The 20,482-nt window shown below is 33.3% G+C and overlaps 1 protein-coding gene and 2 pseudogenes across 1 annotated transcript; 2 read left to right on the top strand and 1 right to left on the bottom strand.

The window, feature by feature from the left end:
- Positions 1-779: 779 nt before the first annotated feature.
- Positions 780-3,045, bottom strand: LOC134236490 (uncharacterized; annotated as a pseudogene).
- Positions 3,046-4,580: 1,535 nt separating this feature from the next.
- Positions 4,581-7,886, top strand: LOC134236489 (complement C1q-like protein 2). Its single transcript, XM_062718672.1, has 3 exons — positions 4,581-4,656; positions 7,276-7,334; positions 7,444-7,886. The coding sequence occupies exons 1-3, from the start codon at positions 4,581-4,583 to the stop codon at positions 7,852-7,854; spliced, it is 546 nt and encodes a 181-aa protein (XP_062574656.1). The 3' UTR covers positions 7,855-7,886.
- A 3,573-nt stretch (positions 7,887-11,459) lies between these two features.
- LOC134236477 (multimerin-2-like) overlaps positions 11,460-20,482 on the top strand; it is a 67,151-nt pseudogene continuing 58,128 nt past the window's right edge.

The following is a 20,482-nucleotide window of genomic DNA, read 5'->3' as shown; positions in this document are numbered from 1 at the left end:
GATGCACAAGTAATGTCGATTTGTAGTCAAGGTGTGAAAAATCAATCACGTTAAAAAATGACGTCGATCATGTGATGTAGAAATTAAACTCCAAAAAGCAAAATATGCCATGTAAAATTGCTACTGTTTTCTAAATATTAACTATGACGATATGACGTTGACATTATATATTATAACGTTATTAGGGAAAAGTTATGAATAAGAAGGATATATGCATGTATACATATACATCCTCCTTTTATTGAAGAAAAAAATCTTTTTGGACTTATAAAAAATTATTAGAATTATGTAGTTCATAATTAACATAGGATGCGCGCTTTCTTTTTACTTAGAAGAAAAAATCCAAAAACAAGGACAATATGATAAAAAGAATAATTGTGTTTACATGATTGTTTAAACTAAATTTAAATGTATTTTATTACTATTTCACTCTCACATTTTCTAAGTGAATCTGCATAAGTTATATGTATTAGAAAAACCTTACGAATAAAATTATTAAACCTATGAATCCCTTTCAAGATAATATTTATTCCACAGATATTTAATGTAAATAGGTGATTTCCAGATACAGGGATGAATTTTTATATCACATTTATCTAACTGTAAACATAATTTATCAAGAATGTATTTTATTGTACAATTTATAGTAACAATGTAATCCAATCATAACCAAACTTTAACATTCATTTGTTATACATGTTCATTTTCTGGTTTGCCTTCCTATGGCATAACAATCAAAATGACATATTGTAGATATACATGTACATTACAAACTAGCTTTCATTCTTCAATGTCACTGTCATCAGTGTCAGAGGCATCAATAACTGCAGCATCTTTGACATATTCACCCCAGTTCTGAATACCTGTAGCTGAAACATCCCCAACATTGTGCCTCGCAAATCCTAAATACCAGACAACAGATGCAATGTGGGAGCAGACACCTACCACACGTGCACCCCCACGGCATTTACAATACCAAGCAGTGACTGCTGATTCCGTGTATTGAATCCAGAGCATATACTTCTTCGATGATATGTGCCTACTCTGCAACTTCACTCGAATTAAGCCAGGATGTTCTTTATGGACCAAGATGTCTGCATCACCTTCAATGTATTCTTGAATATAACTTGGACAAAGCCTTAGTTGGTAGACTCCACAAGTTAAATTTCTAAGTTCTTCTTCATCTAGCTTGGGGAAATTCAAAGAATCGGAGGAAACTTCCCAGTTGGATGACCTCTTGTCAAGTGCATTTTCTTCCACAAATATCTTCAGACTATTTACTCTCTTTGACAGGTATTGCATCTTGTTTGCTAGAGCTTCATCATCATCTGCATTTCCTGTAGAAAGGGGTGGTAAATACTTATTGGAAATAGCACACACAATTCGCACATAGTCCCCTATGAAGGGCACCTGGTTTGTTGGGAGGGTATGTGCAAGATATTTCCAGCGCTTAATCCTGGAATTGGCCGCCTCAACAACCCAACGAATCTGTTAATAAATGTTGAAATGGAAAAGCATGAAATAAATCATGTAAATAAAAATTTTAAATGGGTATCAAGACAAAGACTATATTGCAATAAATCCCTATGCTCAGTAACTGAACATCAGGCCAGATGAAAAGCTTTAAAATTAGGATTTTTTAAAATCAAATTTTCTGCTGCACTGCAGTTTTTTAAGTTGGCAACTCAAATCAATGCATGTACTTACCTTTGTAACCAGACGACTGGCATTTGCCTCAGGTGTCGGCATTTGTCTTTCCCCTTTAGCAAGAAGATGAGGCATGTAGGCTTTAATCCCAAACTCCTCCAAAACTCCAAGAGCATCACGGAATCCCCTGTCAACTATGAATATATCTTCATCCTAAAACCAGTTCTTGATGTCTTCTATATTAGATTTCAACATATGATTCAGGATGGCTGCATCGTTGTTTCGACTGTCAGCAAGATAGGGACCCACTACTGTCAGGAAATATCCATCCGTTGAGACAACAACCATAGGCTTCACCAAGGGTCGGCCTTTATGCATATTGTATGTCCTTCTTTGGAATTGGAAATTGTTGCTTTTTTGGATGAATATATAAGTCCCATCCAGGACTGCGATGGCCTGACTTTGTGTCACATTTCCAAAGAGAGACTGGGCCAGTGGTCTGGTGTGGTTTGCTATCACATCTTGGCGAGATATATGTTGTAATCCCACGTTTTGCGGAACAAACTTTTTCATCAGTGCAGTCCTGACAGTTGAAATTGCTCTTCGTATGGATGACTTTTAAATGCCAAATATGGTTGACATCAACTGGTTTGACATTCCTGATCGCATTTTCAGTAGAAAAATTCCTAGAGACATTGTTGATGTTCTACTGGGTGTATTTCTAATTTCTGATTTGATCTCCTGATGCAGATCTGCAAACTGGTCTTTAGATATTCCAGTAAGAGTGATGTAATCCAGGTTGTTAAGGTATGAAGGATCAAATGTGAATTTGGATGTACAATTCTGAATTGCATAATTCCTTATCCTGGTGATGAGGTCTACGATGGTACTTCTGTTCAAAAATGATGTTTCAATTGTCTGTAAGTTATCCAGTGCTCCTGTGATGAAATCATCATTTGCAATGTGTGAGGGACAACACCTGCTGCCTGAAGGAATAATCACTTCTTTGTGAATGAATGCAGAGAGTCTTGCTGATACTGGCACAACGATGAGCTTCGGTCCAGGTCGCTTGCATATAAAGCAGTAGGCATGGGAAGAAACAGTCCTTTGAAGAGGCAGGGTAACAGATGGTGGACTTAGACATGATGAGTTTCCTGGAGGTTCAGTGTCAGATTTTGTATGAACAGGAGGTTTTTGTTTTACTTGTTTGTTTTTGTAGTAGTAGTGTCTGCATTTACTAGTATTACATAACACATCCACTGGTCTAGCATCCACCATAAAAGTTTTCCTCAGAAATCTTCTTATTTCAATGCTTTCGCATTTCCTTCTGTCATTTGGCTTGGTTCTTTTCTTACATAAAACACATGGGAATCTCTTTCTGTCGTCAACTAGCTCCATTCTGTAAATAAAACAAAGCATGTAAGTAACATTGAAATGCTCACTTTTTCAATTATTTAAAAGTTCATGTTAATTTTTTAAGACTTTATTTCTTTTCAATTTCGTTTGACTTAAACATTTTAAAAGTAATCAGACAAGAAAACTTAGAATAAAAAGAGTTTGTATATATTTCTTTTAATCATTAAAATTGATTAATTGTTTATTAATTTAAGCTATTTAGGTTTTTGTAATTAGTAATTTATTTCTCTTACAATTATTTTTTGTATCGTTTAGTTTATTTTTGTAATTGATTGAAAGAGCATTAATAAACATATCTTGACAAAAATATTTCTTATTACATGCATAACGATGACAAAGGTGAAATAATACAGGAGTATAACATGGAGTTTTTTTAAAGATAGTTTTTTAGGGCGTAATGTTCTTTCATTTATTCATCTTCAAGTTCCCTATTGATCTTTTTATTCCTTCATTTATTTTCCCATTTAAGATACAGTTGTGTGGCAAAAGTGCATGAAGATAATTTTATTTTTTTTCTCTATATATTTCAATGAAAACATTTCGTAAAATCACTGGCTAATGGTCAATTTTTGTCTAATTTAATCATTTATTTCAATATTCAAAACTGAAAATGTGTAGTTACATTTCTTTAAAAGATCATTATATATTTAATTTGCAATAAAAATAGATAGTTCATCACTTAACATCATTCATCACTTAGCATCAGTTTTAAAATTCAAGATCAATGTTGACTATAAAATTCATTGTGAGTATGTGGCTTAAAAATTCATGTCAGGCTTAAATTACAAAATTTTTAATTATCAATGCTGATCAGACAAAAACTATTGTTTTCATCAACTACAACAATTTCTTGGATTATCAAGAAATTTGTGATAAAATAACGTAAAGAAATGTTATGCCAGTGATTTTACAAAATGTTGTTTTCAATGAAATATATAGAGAAAAAATAAAATTATCGTCACTTTTGGAACACATCTGTACAACGATTTATTTATCATTTTTCTGTTTACAAACATTATTTATTTATTTCGAATTTATTAATTCTTTATTCACATGCATTCTTTAATTGTATTCCGCTAGGGTTTAAATTCGTTGATAAAAATTTGATGAACCGGAATATCCATAGATCGAAATCTCTAGTCACCGGTTGACCTAGTGTCGGTTGACAAGGAAACGTAAACGATCTTGATACTGTCATAAACGATGTCAGCTATGTACAGTCCAACTGATAACAATTAGAGGCTCAGATTCAATAAATATATTTAAATTTAGTATCAGTGACAAGCAAAGGTCAAGATATATTTTATCTATTCTCAGTTTTTACATCTTGTCTGATTTTTTTCCCCCATTGGAGGTGCCTCTTAGGCCTTACCCCTACAGACGTTTTGTGTGTATCGAGATAAAAACAAACTAAAGAAGGAAAGTATTGGTGCTTGATATTCACTCAAGATGCTTTTTAAATTATTGGCTGTGTACAGTATATTTGTATCAATCAAAGAAATAGTTGTTTAGACTACATGTTTGAAACAAAGGGAAGTCACACCGGTGTCGTGCTGGTACAGACTATAGGTGGATCCAGTAACTTGAGTGGGGGTATTTGTTTACGTTTTTATGTTTTTTCAATCGATGAAGAAAACTACTTACCTTGTACTGTTGTATGTATCTAAACTTCTTCAGTCTGTTTTGGTTTGTAAAGATGAATAATCTTCATCTTCATTTTTCAGGAGTACGAGTACGTATTTAATTAATGTTTAATATTTAGAATCATGATCAGCATACGATATGTGTTATGAATACGGATCTTTTTTTTTTAATTCATTTTTTTTTATTCTAACTAATTTCAAACAAACAAGACTTATGAATGGGTAATTAGACCCTGTGGTCGTTCTTAATTTTTTTTTAAAATTTAATTCGGTGTTTCGATGACACATACCAAAAAGTCAATGCATGGAATGAAAAATTCCGTGTTTTTGCAGAAGAAGCAAGTTAACAATACACATAACCCCCAGGCCTCGATCCAAAAAATATCTTTATCTTTCTGTCCTCATTTTGTTATTAATTTTTATTCCTTCAATTGTTTTTAGATCGAGGTTTGGGGGGATAGTGAATTTTGTGACCAAGTTGATGACAGGTAGCTGAAATTGCTAAAAAATGGTGACCGATACGGGTTTAGCTTGTTATAATATCTACCTGCATGAGTTTTCGCGGAAAAATTGCAATGGTTTTTTAAGATATAAGGTCTAAGATTTTTCATGCTATGATAAATTTTCCAATTTGGGAAACTTTATTTTACTCATAATCACAGGGCCGATTTTGGCACTTCGTGGCTTTGACAATCAAGGGAGGATCTCTCCCAGTGCATAAATTCATTTGCAATATTAATAGCGAGCGCAGCGAGCGTCGCGAAGCGACGCTCGCGAAGCGAGCTCAATAGACTAACGTGTATGAACAGAGGAAATTCGGATTGAAATCTGTACATACGTCAGCCAAATTTCTCTGTGCAACATTCCCAGAATTCCTGCACTACCCAATGTCCTTTGCGCGAATAAATCAAAAATAGTAAAAAAATTAAAGGAACATTGTTTCTTACCGAAATCTTAACGAAATGATTTAGCCTTACCTTATTCAAAAAAATACCCCCATGCCACAACACCGGCCTTCACCTTGCCCTTCGGAAATGATACAAATGACGTCACCGGAAACTTGAATTTTGACGAAGTTATGTCGGTTGCTTCCGTGAAACTCGGAAAACATGTTACGGTGCATAGCAACAACTTACTTGAAAAGAACGATTAAATGCAATCTCTTTTCCATAAAACTAGCGTTTGCGTCCTAAGTCAACAGAACTTTTCATCTGACGTCATACTTTCGTCACTTCAACGGTTCGGGTATTTCCGATTTTGTCGGAAACTTCCGAGAAGTTTGGAATCTCGATCCCGATGCTTGGGAAATGATTTCTTTTTATAGTTTTGTTTTATTCTTTTTGCTTTCTTTTTCTTGAATGATAGACAGTACATGTGTAGGTTTTTGATAGTAAATAAACTGCGCTCGCCCCAACGGTCACACCGTAAAACATATTATGTTTTACGGTGTGACCGTTGGGGCGAGCGCAGTTGTACCATCAAAAACACTTGAGATCAGCCACTTCGAACGTCAAGCCGCACGAGACATCTCGACTAGCTGTGACGTCATACGACGTCACAGAGCTCGTCGGAGCTTACGGAGACAGCCGAGCGTCTGTTTGAAACTATAGAACTAGTGCAATTTTTGTCGAAAAACATTGCAAAGTTATTTCTTGTTTCTTTGAAAGATTTCTACAAACTGAAAGTCTGACATATGCTTTACGTTATTATTTATTTATTTATTCGGCAATATTCGCGCAAAGGACATTGGGTAGTGCAGGAATTCTGGGAATGTTGCACAGAGAAATTTGGCTGACGTATGTACAGATTTCAATCCGAATTTCCTCTGTTCTTACACGTTAGTCTATTGAGCTCGCTTCGCGAGCGTCGCTTCGCGACGCTCGCTGCGCTCGCTATAATTATGCATTGAAAGCCGCTGTTCATGACATTGTAAAATCATATAAAAAGATGGATTTAAGTCCTTATTTAGATCCAGGGAATCTCATGAAAATAAGTGTATGACGTAGAAGAAGCGGGCATTGGAAAACAATGACGTTGTCGGACAATTTTCAACATTTCTTCATTTTTTTATTGTTTTATGTTCCTTATACATTTTGAAAGCACAGACTACATAGTATTAATTTTATAGCCTCAGTCCATGAACTTATTGATAACCCCTCGTACTTCGCCTATAAGTTGTTTTTGGGGAGTTAAATTTTGTTCCAAAAGTATATGTCCCACTTATAGGCGAGTCATACGTACAAAGTATTAATTGAAACCAGGTTAAAACATCAGTGCATTGATTTAAAGTTGCCAACTTATTCTGGCAAAAAATTGTACCGACTTATAAGCAGGTCAATGGCAAATCCCTCCAAATTAACCTAAAAAATACAACCGACTTATAGGCGGACGTACTTATAAGCAAGTATATATAGTAATCAGCATAAATGTTATTTCAGCTTGTCATTACTGAAAATGAATATCCATCAGTAAATGTTTTTAAGATAAATGCAGTACAATCATAAAATGTGAAATGATAGAAAAATTGTGTTTAATGTATGCATTAATTCCTATAAATTCCTATTGTAAGAATCATATCTTATTGAACAACTCTTCAACATGAAATTCGCATTGAAACAATTATCTCGTATTTCTTATAAACAAAAGAATAATGATAGTTTCTTCTTTGAAGTCAGATACAGTAATTATTTTCTATCACACTGATTTCGATATACGAGAACTACCTCAACATTATTACATTCTTTTAGACTTGTCCAAGAAGGTTGCCTTTTCAGCTAGTACTACAGGTCATGGAGTTATCTCAAGCGGAAGTACACTAGCATTTCCTGTGGTCATCAATAACGTTGAAGGTGGATACGACCCAGGTACAGGAACCTTTACCATCCCCACGGCCGGACAGTATGTTTTCTATATCAGTGCCCAAGGGTATAGCAGTGACACATTGTATGTATCTATCTTACATAACGGAGGAGCGAAGGTGATGACCATGTCTGACGGGGGAAGACGTAAAGATTTCTACGATTCTGGATCCAACCTGTTGACGCTGAATCTCCAACAAGGAGACAGAGTGTGGGCAATGTGTCAAAGTGGGTCAAATTATTACAGCGAAGGAATACCCATTACAACGTTTTCCGGTTTTCTAGTGTAATTAATCAGGCTATGGTTTGCCTCTTTGTATCCAGTGCAGAAAGTTTGAACATATTTCAATCTGTCCTCAGTGGAAGAAGAGCATTTGTCAGACTTCGTGGAACTTTTAAGAACAAGTTTTTAGTAAAAAATACAATGGATATAGATTTTTGAATGTCATCTAGTCTTGGCTAGTTAATTTGGTTGGCGACGAAACATAATGTGCAGAACGTGTGCATAAATAATGTTAAGCTAAGGACACGCTCGTCAATTAAGAAATTTCAGTATTGAAAAACCAGAGAACATGAACTCCACGCCTGCAAATTTCACGAAAAGCTTTTTGGTTCATGTTCCTCATCAACATTCAAAGTTGAAATTCATATCTTATAATACTTATATTTTTAGAACCCTTTTTTTACTTGCAACAACTTTATGTCAATGAACTATCATTTAAATAAAATACCCAGTTCTCACCAAGTCAGCAGCAAACTATTCTAATTCATGAGATAATACCATTTTTCTTATTAATTAGGAGAAATGAGAGAAAAATATTTTTAAAGTTAAATGTTTTAAGACTGAATGCAATATACAAACATATTCCTGAATACATACAGATCTGTCTGATAGATGATTTTCGATTACATATGCTTTTCAATTAAAATGGAACTCTTAGATAAAACACATCCGGTTACATTGTTATTGGTTATTTGCAAAATTATTTGTAAAATCACTCTGATTGTAAAAAGAGTACTCAGGATGATGTTAAAAAAGTGCCAGAGTTTCTGATTGTCAGTGTCTATGTAGATTTTGAAGATCAGGTCTTCTAGCAATCTATCGAAATTACCATGAGTATCAATTTCGCTCAATTATTAGCAGATCTAAACCTATTTTTTGTATTGATATGAAGCAAAAGAACTTTATTCGGTGATAACCAATACTTGCCCCCCAAATCAAACTTTGACGGAGAAATATTTCATTAGGCTCTTAAATAGGGGGATACATGCTGACTTCAAAGCGCTGAATATTTTCATAAGCAATGACGTCATACGTTTAAAATGACGTCATGAATATGACGTTAATTTAAAATTTCCATGATTTCTACAAAAAAATGTATATAGTACATCTGTATTTTGAGTAAAAGCCACAGAGCGCAGGACTGATCCATATTTTGATATAATGTGTAGAATGATAATATCAAAAAAATATGTAAATATTATTCCTGAGCAAACTTGCGCTCTATAATTTTTAAAGCTAAAATTGTTGAAATGTTGTCAATTTAGTCCTCTTTCTAAAAAATTTAAAAAAAAAATCGGACTAGTTTGTGACGTCATAAAAACAAAAACAATTTCAATAAACTACTTTGAAACTATAATATGTTTTGTTAATTTATATTTCTCATACAATTTACAGAATTCAGCACATTTCCAAAAAAATTCAAAATTTGACTTTTTGTGGCGCAAAGATATGCAATATACCGCATAGAGTTCTTTGCAAAAAAATCTATATGAGAGGAATAAAAGAAAGATGCACAGAGACAGACTGACACATCCGTTATTTTTTGGATATTTTATTATGCAAAGACGACAATGTATAAACTAACAATAACGCCTAACTTTTCAATCGTCAACTTCCCCTACCTATATGTAGCAATATATCATTATTAAATGCATATGGGGTTAGTGTCTCTCAGTTGATCGATACGCAAGAAAATGCTCTGCATATGAGTAATTTTAGAATAAATTCATTGACAAAGAAGTCGATGAAACAAGGATATCAACAGTCTAGTTTGAAGCCTTCATGTTGCAAGTTCTGTGGTCGATGCATTAACCTTGTCAATAAATAGAATCTATCATTAAATCAAACAATGACTCACTTTTAACATACTAATTGTAAGGCCATTATTTACGCAATGAATTGGCTGGGTTCTTCCCTACACTGTCTGAATGTCCACTTTATAACTGAATTTTTTATTCTTTTTTTAAACTCAAAGCAGAAAGGATGGTGCTAAAGGAGTGAAGAGGGTTGAAATTATTTAGGAAATTATAAATGGAATATTTGTAAAGATCAGATCATGAACAAAGGAAAAATTAATAGAATGTTAATGAATCCTTAACTGAACGTTGTCGACCATGCGTAATTCACTGCTTTTACTGCATAAAGAATACACGAAGATTTATATAGAAGGCTTGAAAAGAGACCAAAATAACATTTAACAAAAATATCAAGGTCTTTGTAAAAATGTATTGTGAGCACATTTTAAGGCATTATTTTATTCCTTAAACACTTTGACCTGGAAGTAGACGTTTTGCAAATTCTAAAGGTATTGAGGCATAAGCAATGAATCATGAAAGCAGTCATATATTTAGGGATAAGCTTCCTTTTTTCTATAAAATGAAAAGACACCCATCCCCACCCTACCTCCAAAATAAAATATATTTCTTTATAAAGAATCAATATAAATATAAACGTTTTTAATAGTTAAGAAAATGTCGTAATACATGTACGAGGGTTGATCCAAAAGTAATGTCACAACTTCGATAAAATTGCTATAAATCGACGTAAAACAACAAAAGTATACATGATGGAAGCGTTATTAATTTCAAATCTGACATGAAAAATTCAAAGGAATATGATGTATACCTTCCAAAATATCAGATTTTAAACAATGTGCGTTTATGGTAGTCGCCGCACCTAAATATAACGTCATATGACGGATACGCACCGTCATTCTTTTAAGCGTTTTCCCTTTATTTCATTACAAAATATTTGTGATTCGCAAAGACTTTCACCACTTTCACTTCCTTTAAGAATTCTTGTTACCATTATACACTCAATCTTTTCATAATTAAGCCCTCTGTCAAAATATTTTGAACAGTAGCAGAGTACAAACTTAAATATTCACATGTCACTATATCCCTCTGTGTTTTTGGACAACGTCAGACACCACTGAATGTTTCCGTCCGATCTCCTATCTTTCGGTCTTTTTATCCTCTGCTGATCATTCAATGACCCACCATCCGACTAAAATTGCTGAAATCATCTTTTACGAAGTCTCTCATTTATATTCTTTATTCTGTGAGTCTTATTTATTAACACAACTGTCGCTAGTGATGATTCCCATATTTTGAAGCAAAAATGCATTACACTTCGTCAAGCCGTTTTTTCCCATTTCGACAATCCCTTTGTTCACTTCAACAAAGTAAAACAACAATGTTTATGATCACAAATACCAATACCGTCGTTTAATTTTCAATTAAAAACTAGAAATTGACTTGAATTGTGTCTTTTAAAAAAATGAGAGGTTAGGTGCTTTTTAAAAATCTTTTGATTGTGTTTGTATTTTTCATTCTAAAAAAAAAAGTACACTTTAAAACTTGACGTTCAGTTGTGACGCGGCGACTCCCCCTATACTCTATATTTTAAACATCTATAAATAAATTCAAATAAACATTAAAAGGTTATTATAAAAAAGAGCAAAAATATTAAAGAGGAAGTTAACTTACGTCAATAAGAGTCGAAAACAGTTTTAATATTTGTCAACTCATGTTTTAAGGAATTTAACGATTTGCGCATGTGCCATGCAATAGAAAAGGTCAAAGTTTATAAGCAAATGTATATAAGGCTCAATATTCTCTTGGAACGCTATCACTTCTCTGATTTTCAAGATGAAGCAAGCACTTCTGTTTACGTTATTATTTGCTTTTCTCATTCAAATAAATGGATTGTCCATATTCACGGACAGCAGTGGTAACAGTTCATCTTTACTTGACATCAGTGACGCGGACTCCAAAAATACGGACGTCTTCCGACAGTTACTGAACCAAGAAACAATCATCAGAATGTCACTAGTGAAGAACGTTCACGCTTTAATGAAGGACATGCTGGATCTGAAGAAAAGTATGGAGACATTGGAAACATCCCAGCAGAAAACAGACGTAGAGGCGACCGCTTTAAAACAGGAGGTTGATAAACTGAAAAGAGAAAACCAAAGACTTGAGCTTGAAAACAGGCGCTACGAGGAAACTTTCAGAGTTGTTACAGAAAATTTTACCAAAGTCAACGAATACATTCAACAGATTGTGGAACATCTGGAAGAGAAAAGAGAACGTTTTGAGACAAACACTAGTGCTGTCCTTGCGGATCTTAAAGTGGAAGTTCGATACCTGTCAGTGACCCTTCTGGACTTAAATAAACACACTTTGGAAATTGACAAGAAATTTCCCGAAATGATGCAAGAGAAATATGAACAATTATCTTTGAGGTTGAACACGTCTGTGGAGAACTTGAACAATGATATAATGACAACAAATGAAACAATGCTTAAATCAGTGTCTGACCTCGAAAACTCACAAAATGTTATACAGAATTCTATTGCTGGTAATTTTTTTTCTCTCTGATTTGAATTCATTCCTTTATGTGATAGCATATTTTACTGGAGAAAAAAAGAGGGATATGGGAATAAAGTATTTATTTTCGGCATGTATATACGCGTTTAAGAAAAGTAAAACTTTATAAATAATCAATAAATATGGGTCTCTTTCTTTCAAATTTCATGCTACATGCATATTTAATTAATTTGGAAAAAAAGATCATTCAGCGTACTTTTTCAATGACAACATGTTTCGTGTCTTTAAATACTGGGGGGAGTGATATTTTAGATTTCATCCTTTCGTACAACGTATTTGTAAATTTTAAGTATGTCTTTTTCCAATTTAATTAAACTTTTATAACCAAACAGTAATTTTTGTGGAGTTAAAATTTAGAAAGCAATAAAATCATTTGAAAGTAATCACATTTTTCTGAATTTAAGCAGAATGGTTAAAATCATTTCGTGTATTCAGAAAATTAAATAAATTAGGGGACTGTGATGTTAATTTTTAGATATTACTAAAAAAAAGTGTTAATCTTAAGATTAAATTGGGCGACGTTTTTTTTTTCAAGGACTTTCATGATTTATTGATTTTGTCAAATAAGACGATGGAATTCATGACAGTGAATGTAATATATAATTTAGGACCAGCATAGAACATTTCACTGCACAAAATTACTCTGTGTGCAGCCTGCATGTATAAATAGGAATCCAAACTTAACAATACTGAATACTTTGAAAGTTGAAAAACTTATCTTTTTATTCTAAAATACCTTCCGGCACAAAATATAGTTCCTAACTAATTGTTTTCTGTATGGAATTTTAAAAATCATGGGGTCTTAACTGAATAAAGTTTAAATAGAATTGTAGAATGAATCCAAATCTACTGCTGGAACTAAATTATTATGTAGAATGTTTTTAGATAGAGACCAAGACAAAAGCTGTCTAAGCCTGTGAGATGATAATAAATCTTCTCAAAAGAAAACGTTTGTATCATCTATCCTGAAGTCTAATTTGATCTGTTTTTAAATGGTATTAAAATATTTTTAAGCTATCTGTTAAATATCATTGTGAAAATCTCAAGGGTAAACAGGTTTTCAAATGCTTCCATTGAATTCTAGTCGACATCAATAAAACACTAGATGAGCTGAAGGCGGAAGTGAAGCAATCTAAGAATGAACAACTGCAGCTATCTTCTACCGTGTCGTCCCTTGAGGTGTTCAGGATGAATTTTACGAAGAATGTTTGCGGTAATGTATTCACTATTCAGTGATATATATTTACACGTTCATTGTTAACTATCTTTGATGTGTAAAATTTTGATTTGAATTCCTGAATTCCAGGAAATTCCCAAAATTCCGTTTAGTTGATTGAGAAGAGAAGAAATTTTCAAACGATGAATCCCTGATTTTCGAAAGCGTTAGGTCATCCTATGTGTCAATTTTCACGGAATCATTTGTTTAACTATCAAACACAAAAGTCATGTAATTTTGTAGAGGTACACGTTGAAAAAAACAACTTTGAAGAATTTTAAATGAAAAATCTTAGCGCTGAGAATTGTTTTCCAAACATTTTTGATTTAAAAAAACCAATCATTTTATTTGAAAAAAAAATCGTAAAGTATCTGGTGGCCAAAATATTTTTTATGTTTTTATTGTAATTTGTTTAAATTTAAGATTGAATTAATATGAGAACTACTTTCCTTCCGTAGTCACGTTATTCACCTTTGGACTTGGGACAAACAATGCTACAATCCAGAAATAATTTAAAATTACTTTTACTTTTGCTTTTTTAATGCTCTTGATCGGTACATAAGGGGGAAATCCGTCGTAAATTCAGTGTATAGTAATAGAAATTACCATTGTCATACGCCGTAGATATACGGTATCTTGAGTTGAAGGCCACAGCAAGTGTTTTCTTCTTTTCATGCATAAGATTTTGGTCATATTCTGCTTCATTTGAATACAAAAATAGGTCTGCTAATAACGGGGCGCAATTGGTACCATGGGAATTCCAATAGATTTTTGGAAGACCTGGTCTCCAAAAACGACATAAATATTGTCATTCGGAAAAGTCAACCATCTTTTTGATGTCAACTTAAGAGTACTAATGCGTGCAATCAAAACTTTTTTTAACAAAATAATTATGCAAATGACCAATGAAAAGGTTAGAGTTAATTTACGAGTTCCATTTTTATTGCAAAGGCAGCTGTCAATGATATCAAAAAGCCTAAACTTTAATTTCTCGCGGGAAATGTTTTGTATAAAGTTTAAAAATCCTGGAATTTTTAAGTATCCACACCTGACTTACACCACTTCTTAAAAATATATTGTTGCACAGAACTTCTCACCCACTGTGTCGTAAAATTAAAAAAAAATCTTCCTGCTTTCAAGAACCCGTTAATTGTGCATATTTTTATATGCTGGATCACCTTGAAGCATGATTGAAAAAGGACAATGAATGTTAAATATATTTGTAGGAAAGTCAGAGAAGGTAGGCTTCTCCGCCGTTGCGTCACAAAACACTACATGGAACAGTGGAACGCTGGTTTTTAAATCTGTCATCACAAACCAAGGAAATGGATACAACCCAAGTACGGGAATATTTACTGCTCCTATTGGCGGGATGTACGTCTTCTTTGTGAATGTTCAGAGTTATAGCTCACAAACAATTTACACAGACATTGTGTTGAATGGAAACCAACAAGTCACAACAATGGCCTATAGCAATTCTTTTGACGCGGGCCCTAACATGGCGGTACTGTTTATTCAAAAAGGGGACGCAGTGTGGGTAAAATATCGCTCGGGTCAAGGCTATTGCTGTGGTTGGCCCATTAGCACATTCTCCGGTTTTCTCATAGAATGATACTGTACTAATTTTACGGAGAATATTATTCAATTAAAAATCAGTTCAAGTATTTTGTGAAGATATACAAGGTTTATCTCTGTCAACACTTGTAAACTCATCAAGATTTTACCATTTCTGTTTTTAATGAAAACAAATGATGTTAACCACTCGAACACATTTGTGCGCATGCACAAAACTGTCATGCACTTATGATAAAAAACATTATGTTGAAATTGTTTACGATTGTCTTGACATAAACTCTGACAAATTACAATATTCGATATCTGTTATTTTATTTCATTGTTTTTCTTAGCATTGTGATACCTTTTAATCAGTCTATGTTATGAAATATCATACAAACGAATAACGATATCATTGTCGTACAATGACAATGTCATAATTATATACAATTTCATAGTACAACGATTTTATAACACTCTTTCTAATCGATTTGGGATGGTAAAATATGCTGATGCACAACAACAAATAATTTTTTTTATAAAAAGATATTAACTCCAATGAAGTTTATAACATTATTTACCATATTGGTTTCTCATATGATTTTATCTGTGACAAGTTCAAAGTGCATATTATAAACATTGAAGTGGCATGTTGTGCTCATAATTGAGAAATCTGTGCACTTATTGGCTTTAAATAGAATATGTTTAAACACATACTTATAAAACCATGATATTTCCAACATGTACATGTATAATCATTAAATAGTTTGTAAAATCATGTATTTTTTAAAAATAAACATGAAATATCTACAGATACAGATTTTTGTAAATATATTCCTTTATGTAAATAAATAAGATATAAAAGCTTGTGTCGAATTATTCAGTTAGCTAAAAATTTCAATTTATTTATATAGAGGAAAATAAAACAAACATGATTTTAAACATGTTTATTTTGGTATTGGCGATTGTTGGTCGTGGCATATGTAAAAGCAACAAGTGGTCTCCAAGCGTAAAGCGGCGACCCCAAATTACAACAAGCAGCAGCAAACAACATGAAACATGTTCTTATGATAAGCATTATAATGGCCGTTCCGGGTATACCACGAACGGTACTTAAACCTTACAATTATATTTCATTTATTTTGAATAAACTTTACATGTATATAGTTATCGTTCCGGGCTAACCGCGAACGTTACTAAAATTATTTTATCAAGCAAAGCAGTACATAAAATTTGTTGCAAGCAGTACACGTTTTGCACAGGAACTGAGTTTGTTTTAAGCAAGCAAAGCAGACCAGTTCATGAATTTGTTGAAAGCAGTACACATTTTCACAGTAAATGAGTTTGTTTTAAGCAGCAGCAGCAGCACAATGAATTTTAGCATCAGTTGAATGGCTCGGCGCAAACGCCACACGAGATGACATTGCGAAAACAAATTCGGTGAAATGGATTGTCATGCTGACATTCTTCAAGCGAGGTTAGACACACAAGGAAAATTACAGCAAACACAGGCCAATGGATACCAGGACGAAAAACATCTAGTGAAGTGAATACTTAAGGCCAAACCTGAAATGATATAATTCTTTAAATTAATAGATGATAATAATTTTCTTATAAGAATTTGAAAATAAAATTTTAGCATTAGATTATTGAGTTAGTTAAAATTTTTAATAAAATTCATATAAGAATTGGAAAATAAAACTTTAGCAAACATGTTTGAGTGATTTTTTGGATATAAAGTATTTTTGCAGGCATATGTATGAGTTAAGTTTATCAGTAGAGCATGTACCAAACTATAAAACTTTTGTACGAAGATAATCCAGTTTATAAACAAAGTATTTTAATATGTAAAAAAAACATACTCATTTTAATGTTCAGCGAAAACAGCTTTAATATTATCAGCTACCCTCATTCTCTAAAATCTATTTAATGTGAAACACCATAATTGGATTTTTTAAAGTCGATCTTTATGTCATGTTAAATTTAGTTTTGAGGTTGATAGCTGATCAAAAGCTGATATAGCGAATTCAACAGCTGCAGAAAGTGTTATTTACTTTTTAATATCTGGTATATCTATATATTTTTTATCTATTGCTTAAATACATTTTACACTCTAATACGTTACAAGAACACTAATCTGTATTTTTAAAGTCTGTTATTATATTTTGATATTTTGATATTTTTGATTATGTATTATTGTATTCGTACGAGGGGTGATCAAAAAGTTCGCGAACAATCAGAATAAAAAGTTATGATATAGGGTTTTAGTGTTGAGTAGTCCTCTCCGATTACAACGCGCATCTGAAACCTTTCTGCCCATGCGCGAATCACGTTATGACGGGTATTTTCTGCGGTTGGAAATTTTTGCAATTTTATCCCTAAAAGGTAGCAAACTTTATTTTACGTTTTCAATTTCTGTGGTTGCACTATACTGCAAAAAATTATTTACTGGGCACAGTATCTGAGTATAGGATTATCAAATTATAAGATTTTTTTTAGAACACCGCCATGATTACGTTTTGTAAATTAATTCAGGCACATTAATGAAAGGTGCATGAGAACAGGTATTACGCTATTAAACTTGCTTAAACTACTAGCTTTAATTACTCTTTGTTAAATTATGCCTAGTTCCGAATAAAAATAATTATTGTATAATTACTGTAGGGTATATATAATGTTATGTTTATACATGAAGTACACCATAACTTTAAAAGAAATGTATTTTTCAACATGCTGAATTAATTTCCTTCAAAATAGACTTTGCCTAAACATAAATTTATAAGCTGAAAAATTGCAGCTGTAGTTTTTTGAATATTGTTTTAATTGTTCAATTACACATCCCTAACTTGGTATTTTAAATTATACAAAAAAGATATACGAGGGATGTTCAATAAATAATGTCCTGAACTGTATGACAAACAATACAGATATCATATGACATTAAGCTTGACTTTCTCTCATTATTTAAACTTTAATGAATTTATAACAGCTTATGTGACCACTTTCCATCACATAGTTTCATTGTGAGAAGCTGGAAATCAAAAGTATTCGAGACACTGCATTATAAATGAATGGTAAAGAATAAGTAAACTAGAGTGAAAATAAAAGCTTCATTAAAGCTGCTATAAAACTTGTTAAAAATCCCAAAGAGATGTGACATTTACAGCAACCAATTCCTGTTTTATAGACAAAGGAGCAGGTGGATTTCAATGATAAAAAAATTATTTAATGAGCATCAAAAATGGGTACCGTCCTTGCCAGCAAAAATTACAACAACTTATGTACTGTTTGCAAAATTTCATCAAATAATATTTGATGATGTATGATTGACTTTAAGGTACATAGCAAATTTGATAGACATCATTTCGGGAGTAGTTTACACTGTTTTTAAGAAACGTTTGACGGTAAAAAAGCTTAGTACTCAAAGGTCACCCTATATTTTGAAAAATAAGTGAAAACCATAGCGTGTACGAATGTCTTAACAATTATTTTAGAATATCAGTAATTGCAGTTATCCACGTTTGTTTGATATTCGAACAGATAATGGAACTTGAATCTATTGCTTAAAACCCTCAAAACAAAATTTACCATAAGCTGTACTTGATAAAAACAGCGAAGGTCTGACAAGAGCAAAGAATTGCAAGAGCACAAAGACAGATTTATATGCAATTTTCTTAAATATTATTGGTATTGTTGTTCATATTCGTATTCGGGGAGACAGTTTAATTTCTGGAGGAGGCTGGAAAGCAAATTCTTTGCAAAAAAATAAAAAGGTTTATTAGAGGAAGGACCCAGAATCAGGAATCCACTACATTAAATTTCTTCATGACAGTGTCCAAACCCACACGCCCTGAGGAGCAAAGGGGTTTTCGTGATAAACAGAAAGTTAATATTTTTTCACATAAACAAAATTCGCCAGATCTTTGATCTTTTGACTTGTTTCTATTTCCAGACTTGTAAAAACACCTTTCAGAAGGACGAAACAAGTCCAAGAAATCATTGGATCTGCCATTTTCCAGTATACTAAGGGTTATATCCAAAAATGAGTTCTAAAAACAATCAGAGATTGGATAAAAATGTTACGAACATGTGTTTTAATTAAAAGAGATTAATAAGTTAAATCATGAAGACTAAATCATTGAAAAACGTCTTTTGCTTCTGTCCGAGCACCCAGGACATTATTTATTGAACAGCCCTCGTATACTTAACAAAAAAAAGAGACGCATAATTTCTATATATCAAAGAAATTTTGAAACAGTACAATAAACAACTATCATTTGTATCATTAAATACCGGTGACCTATTTAAAGAACAACATAAAAACAACATGGGCATTTAAAACCCAAGAGTCAAAACGTTTTGCTTGATTGGATATTTTTAAGAAAAGAAAGTTTTGCACGATTTCTTGTAAATCAGGTGTCTATTGTCATTGATATTTTTGATTTAGAGAAACTTTCAATACTCCTATGAAACCCATATTTAAGATTTTACTGCTTGTTTGATGCTGCGATGCCACGTTTGAACAAAGATTAACACAATCAGGCTGTAACGATACTACTAGCGGGAGCTACGGAACAGAAAGTTGCCATTGCATTTGTTGTTCATCAATCGACTGTGCAGCGGTTAAACGCACGTCTCCATCAGCTATGAAGCACGGTTGACAGACCAGGAATTGGCCATCCGTGGGTTTCTACCCACACCCAGGCAGGGCTGTCAGATCCGCCTTCAGCACCTGCGCAATCGGTTCAGAACTGCTGTAGAAACTACTGCTACAATTGCCGGACAGAGAAATCGGCGTATAAGTGCCCAAACTGTTCGTAACAGATTGCGAGGAGCTGGAATTCGGGCACGACATCCGTACATCAGAACTCCGCGAACACTGAGACGTAGCCAGGGACAGATGGAATGATTAAGACGGCATGTCCCTAGAATTTGGAGGCGACAACAATGGCATCAAGTTGCCATCCCAGATGAGTTGAAATTCAGCTTGTATAGAACTGATGGTCGTCCACGTGTATATCGCCGGAAAAAGAAATGTTTTGCAGACTGTTGTGTTATTGAAAGAGATCGCTTTGGTAGAGTAAACGTTATGGTGTGGGGAGGTATTGCTTAAGGAAGACGAACACAGCTCAATGTCATTCATGGCAATATGAATGCAGTAAAATATCGAGATGAAAACTTTTCTCCTTTGGTTGTTGCATTTGTCTATCAACACAATTTGACTTTGGAAAAGGATAACGCAAGGCCACATGTCGCAAAGATTTGCTCCGATTGCTACAGACGAACAACGTAGATATTCTTCCACTGCCAGCGTTCTCACCAGACCTTCTGATAGAACATTTATGAGATGAGCTGGATAAACGTGTCAGACGTCGCCCAAATCCACCAACCACCATCGAGGATCTAGTGCAGGCGTTGTTGCAGGAATGGAATAATATCCCTCAGGTTATCATCAACAACCTTATTAACTCTAC

This window comes from Saccostrea cucullata, unplaced genomic scaffold (assembly GCF_032062105.1).
Source record: "Saccostrea cucullata isolate Sc308-1 unplaced genomic scaffold, CSIRO_AGI_Scuc_v1 ctg424, whole genome shotgun sequence".
Taxonomy (NCBI): domain Eukaryota; kingdom Metazoa; phylum Mollusca; class Bivalvia; order Ostreida; family Ostreidae; genus Saccostrea; species Saccostrea cuccullata.
The sequence above is the reverse complement of the archived record's forward strand: the minus strand, read 5'-3'. Positions and strand labels throughout refer to the sequence as shown.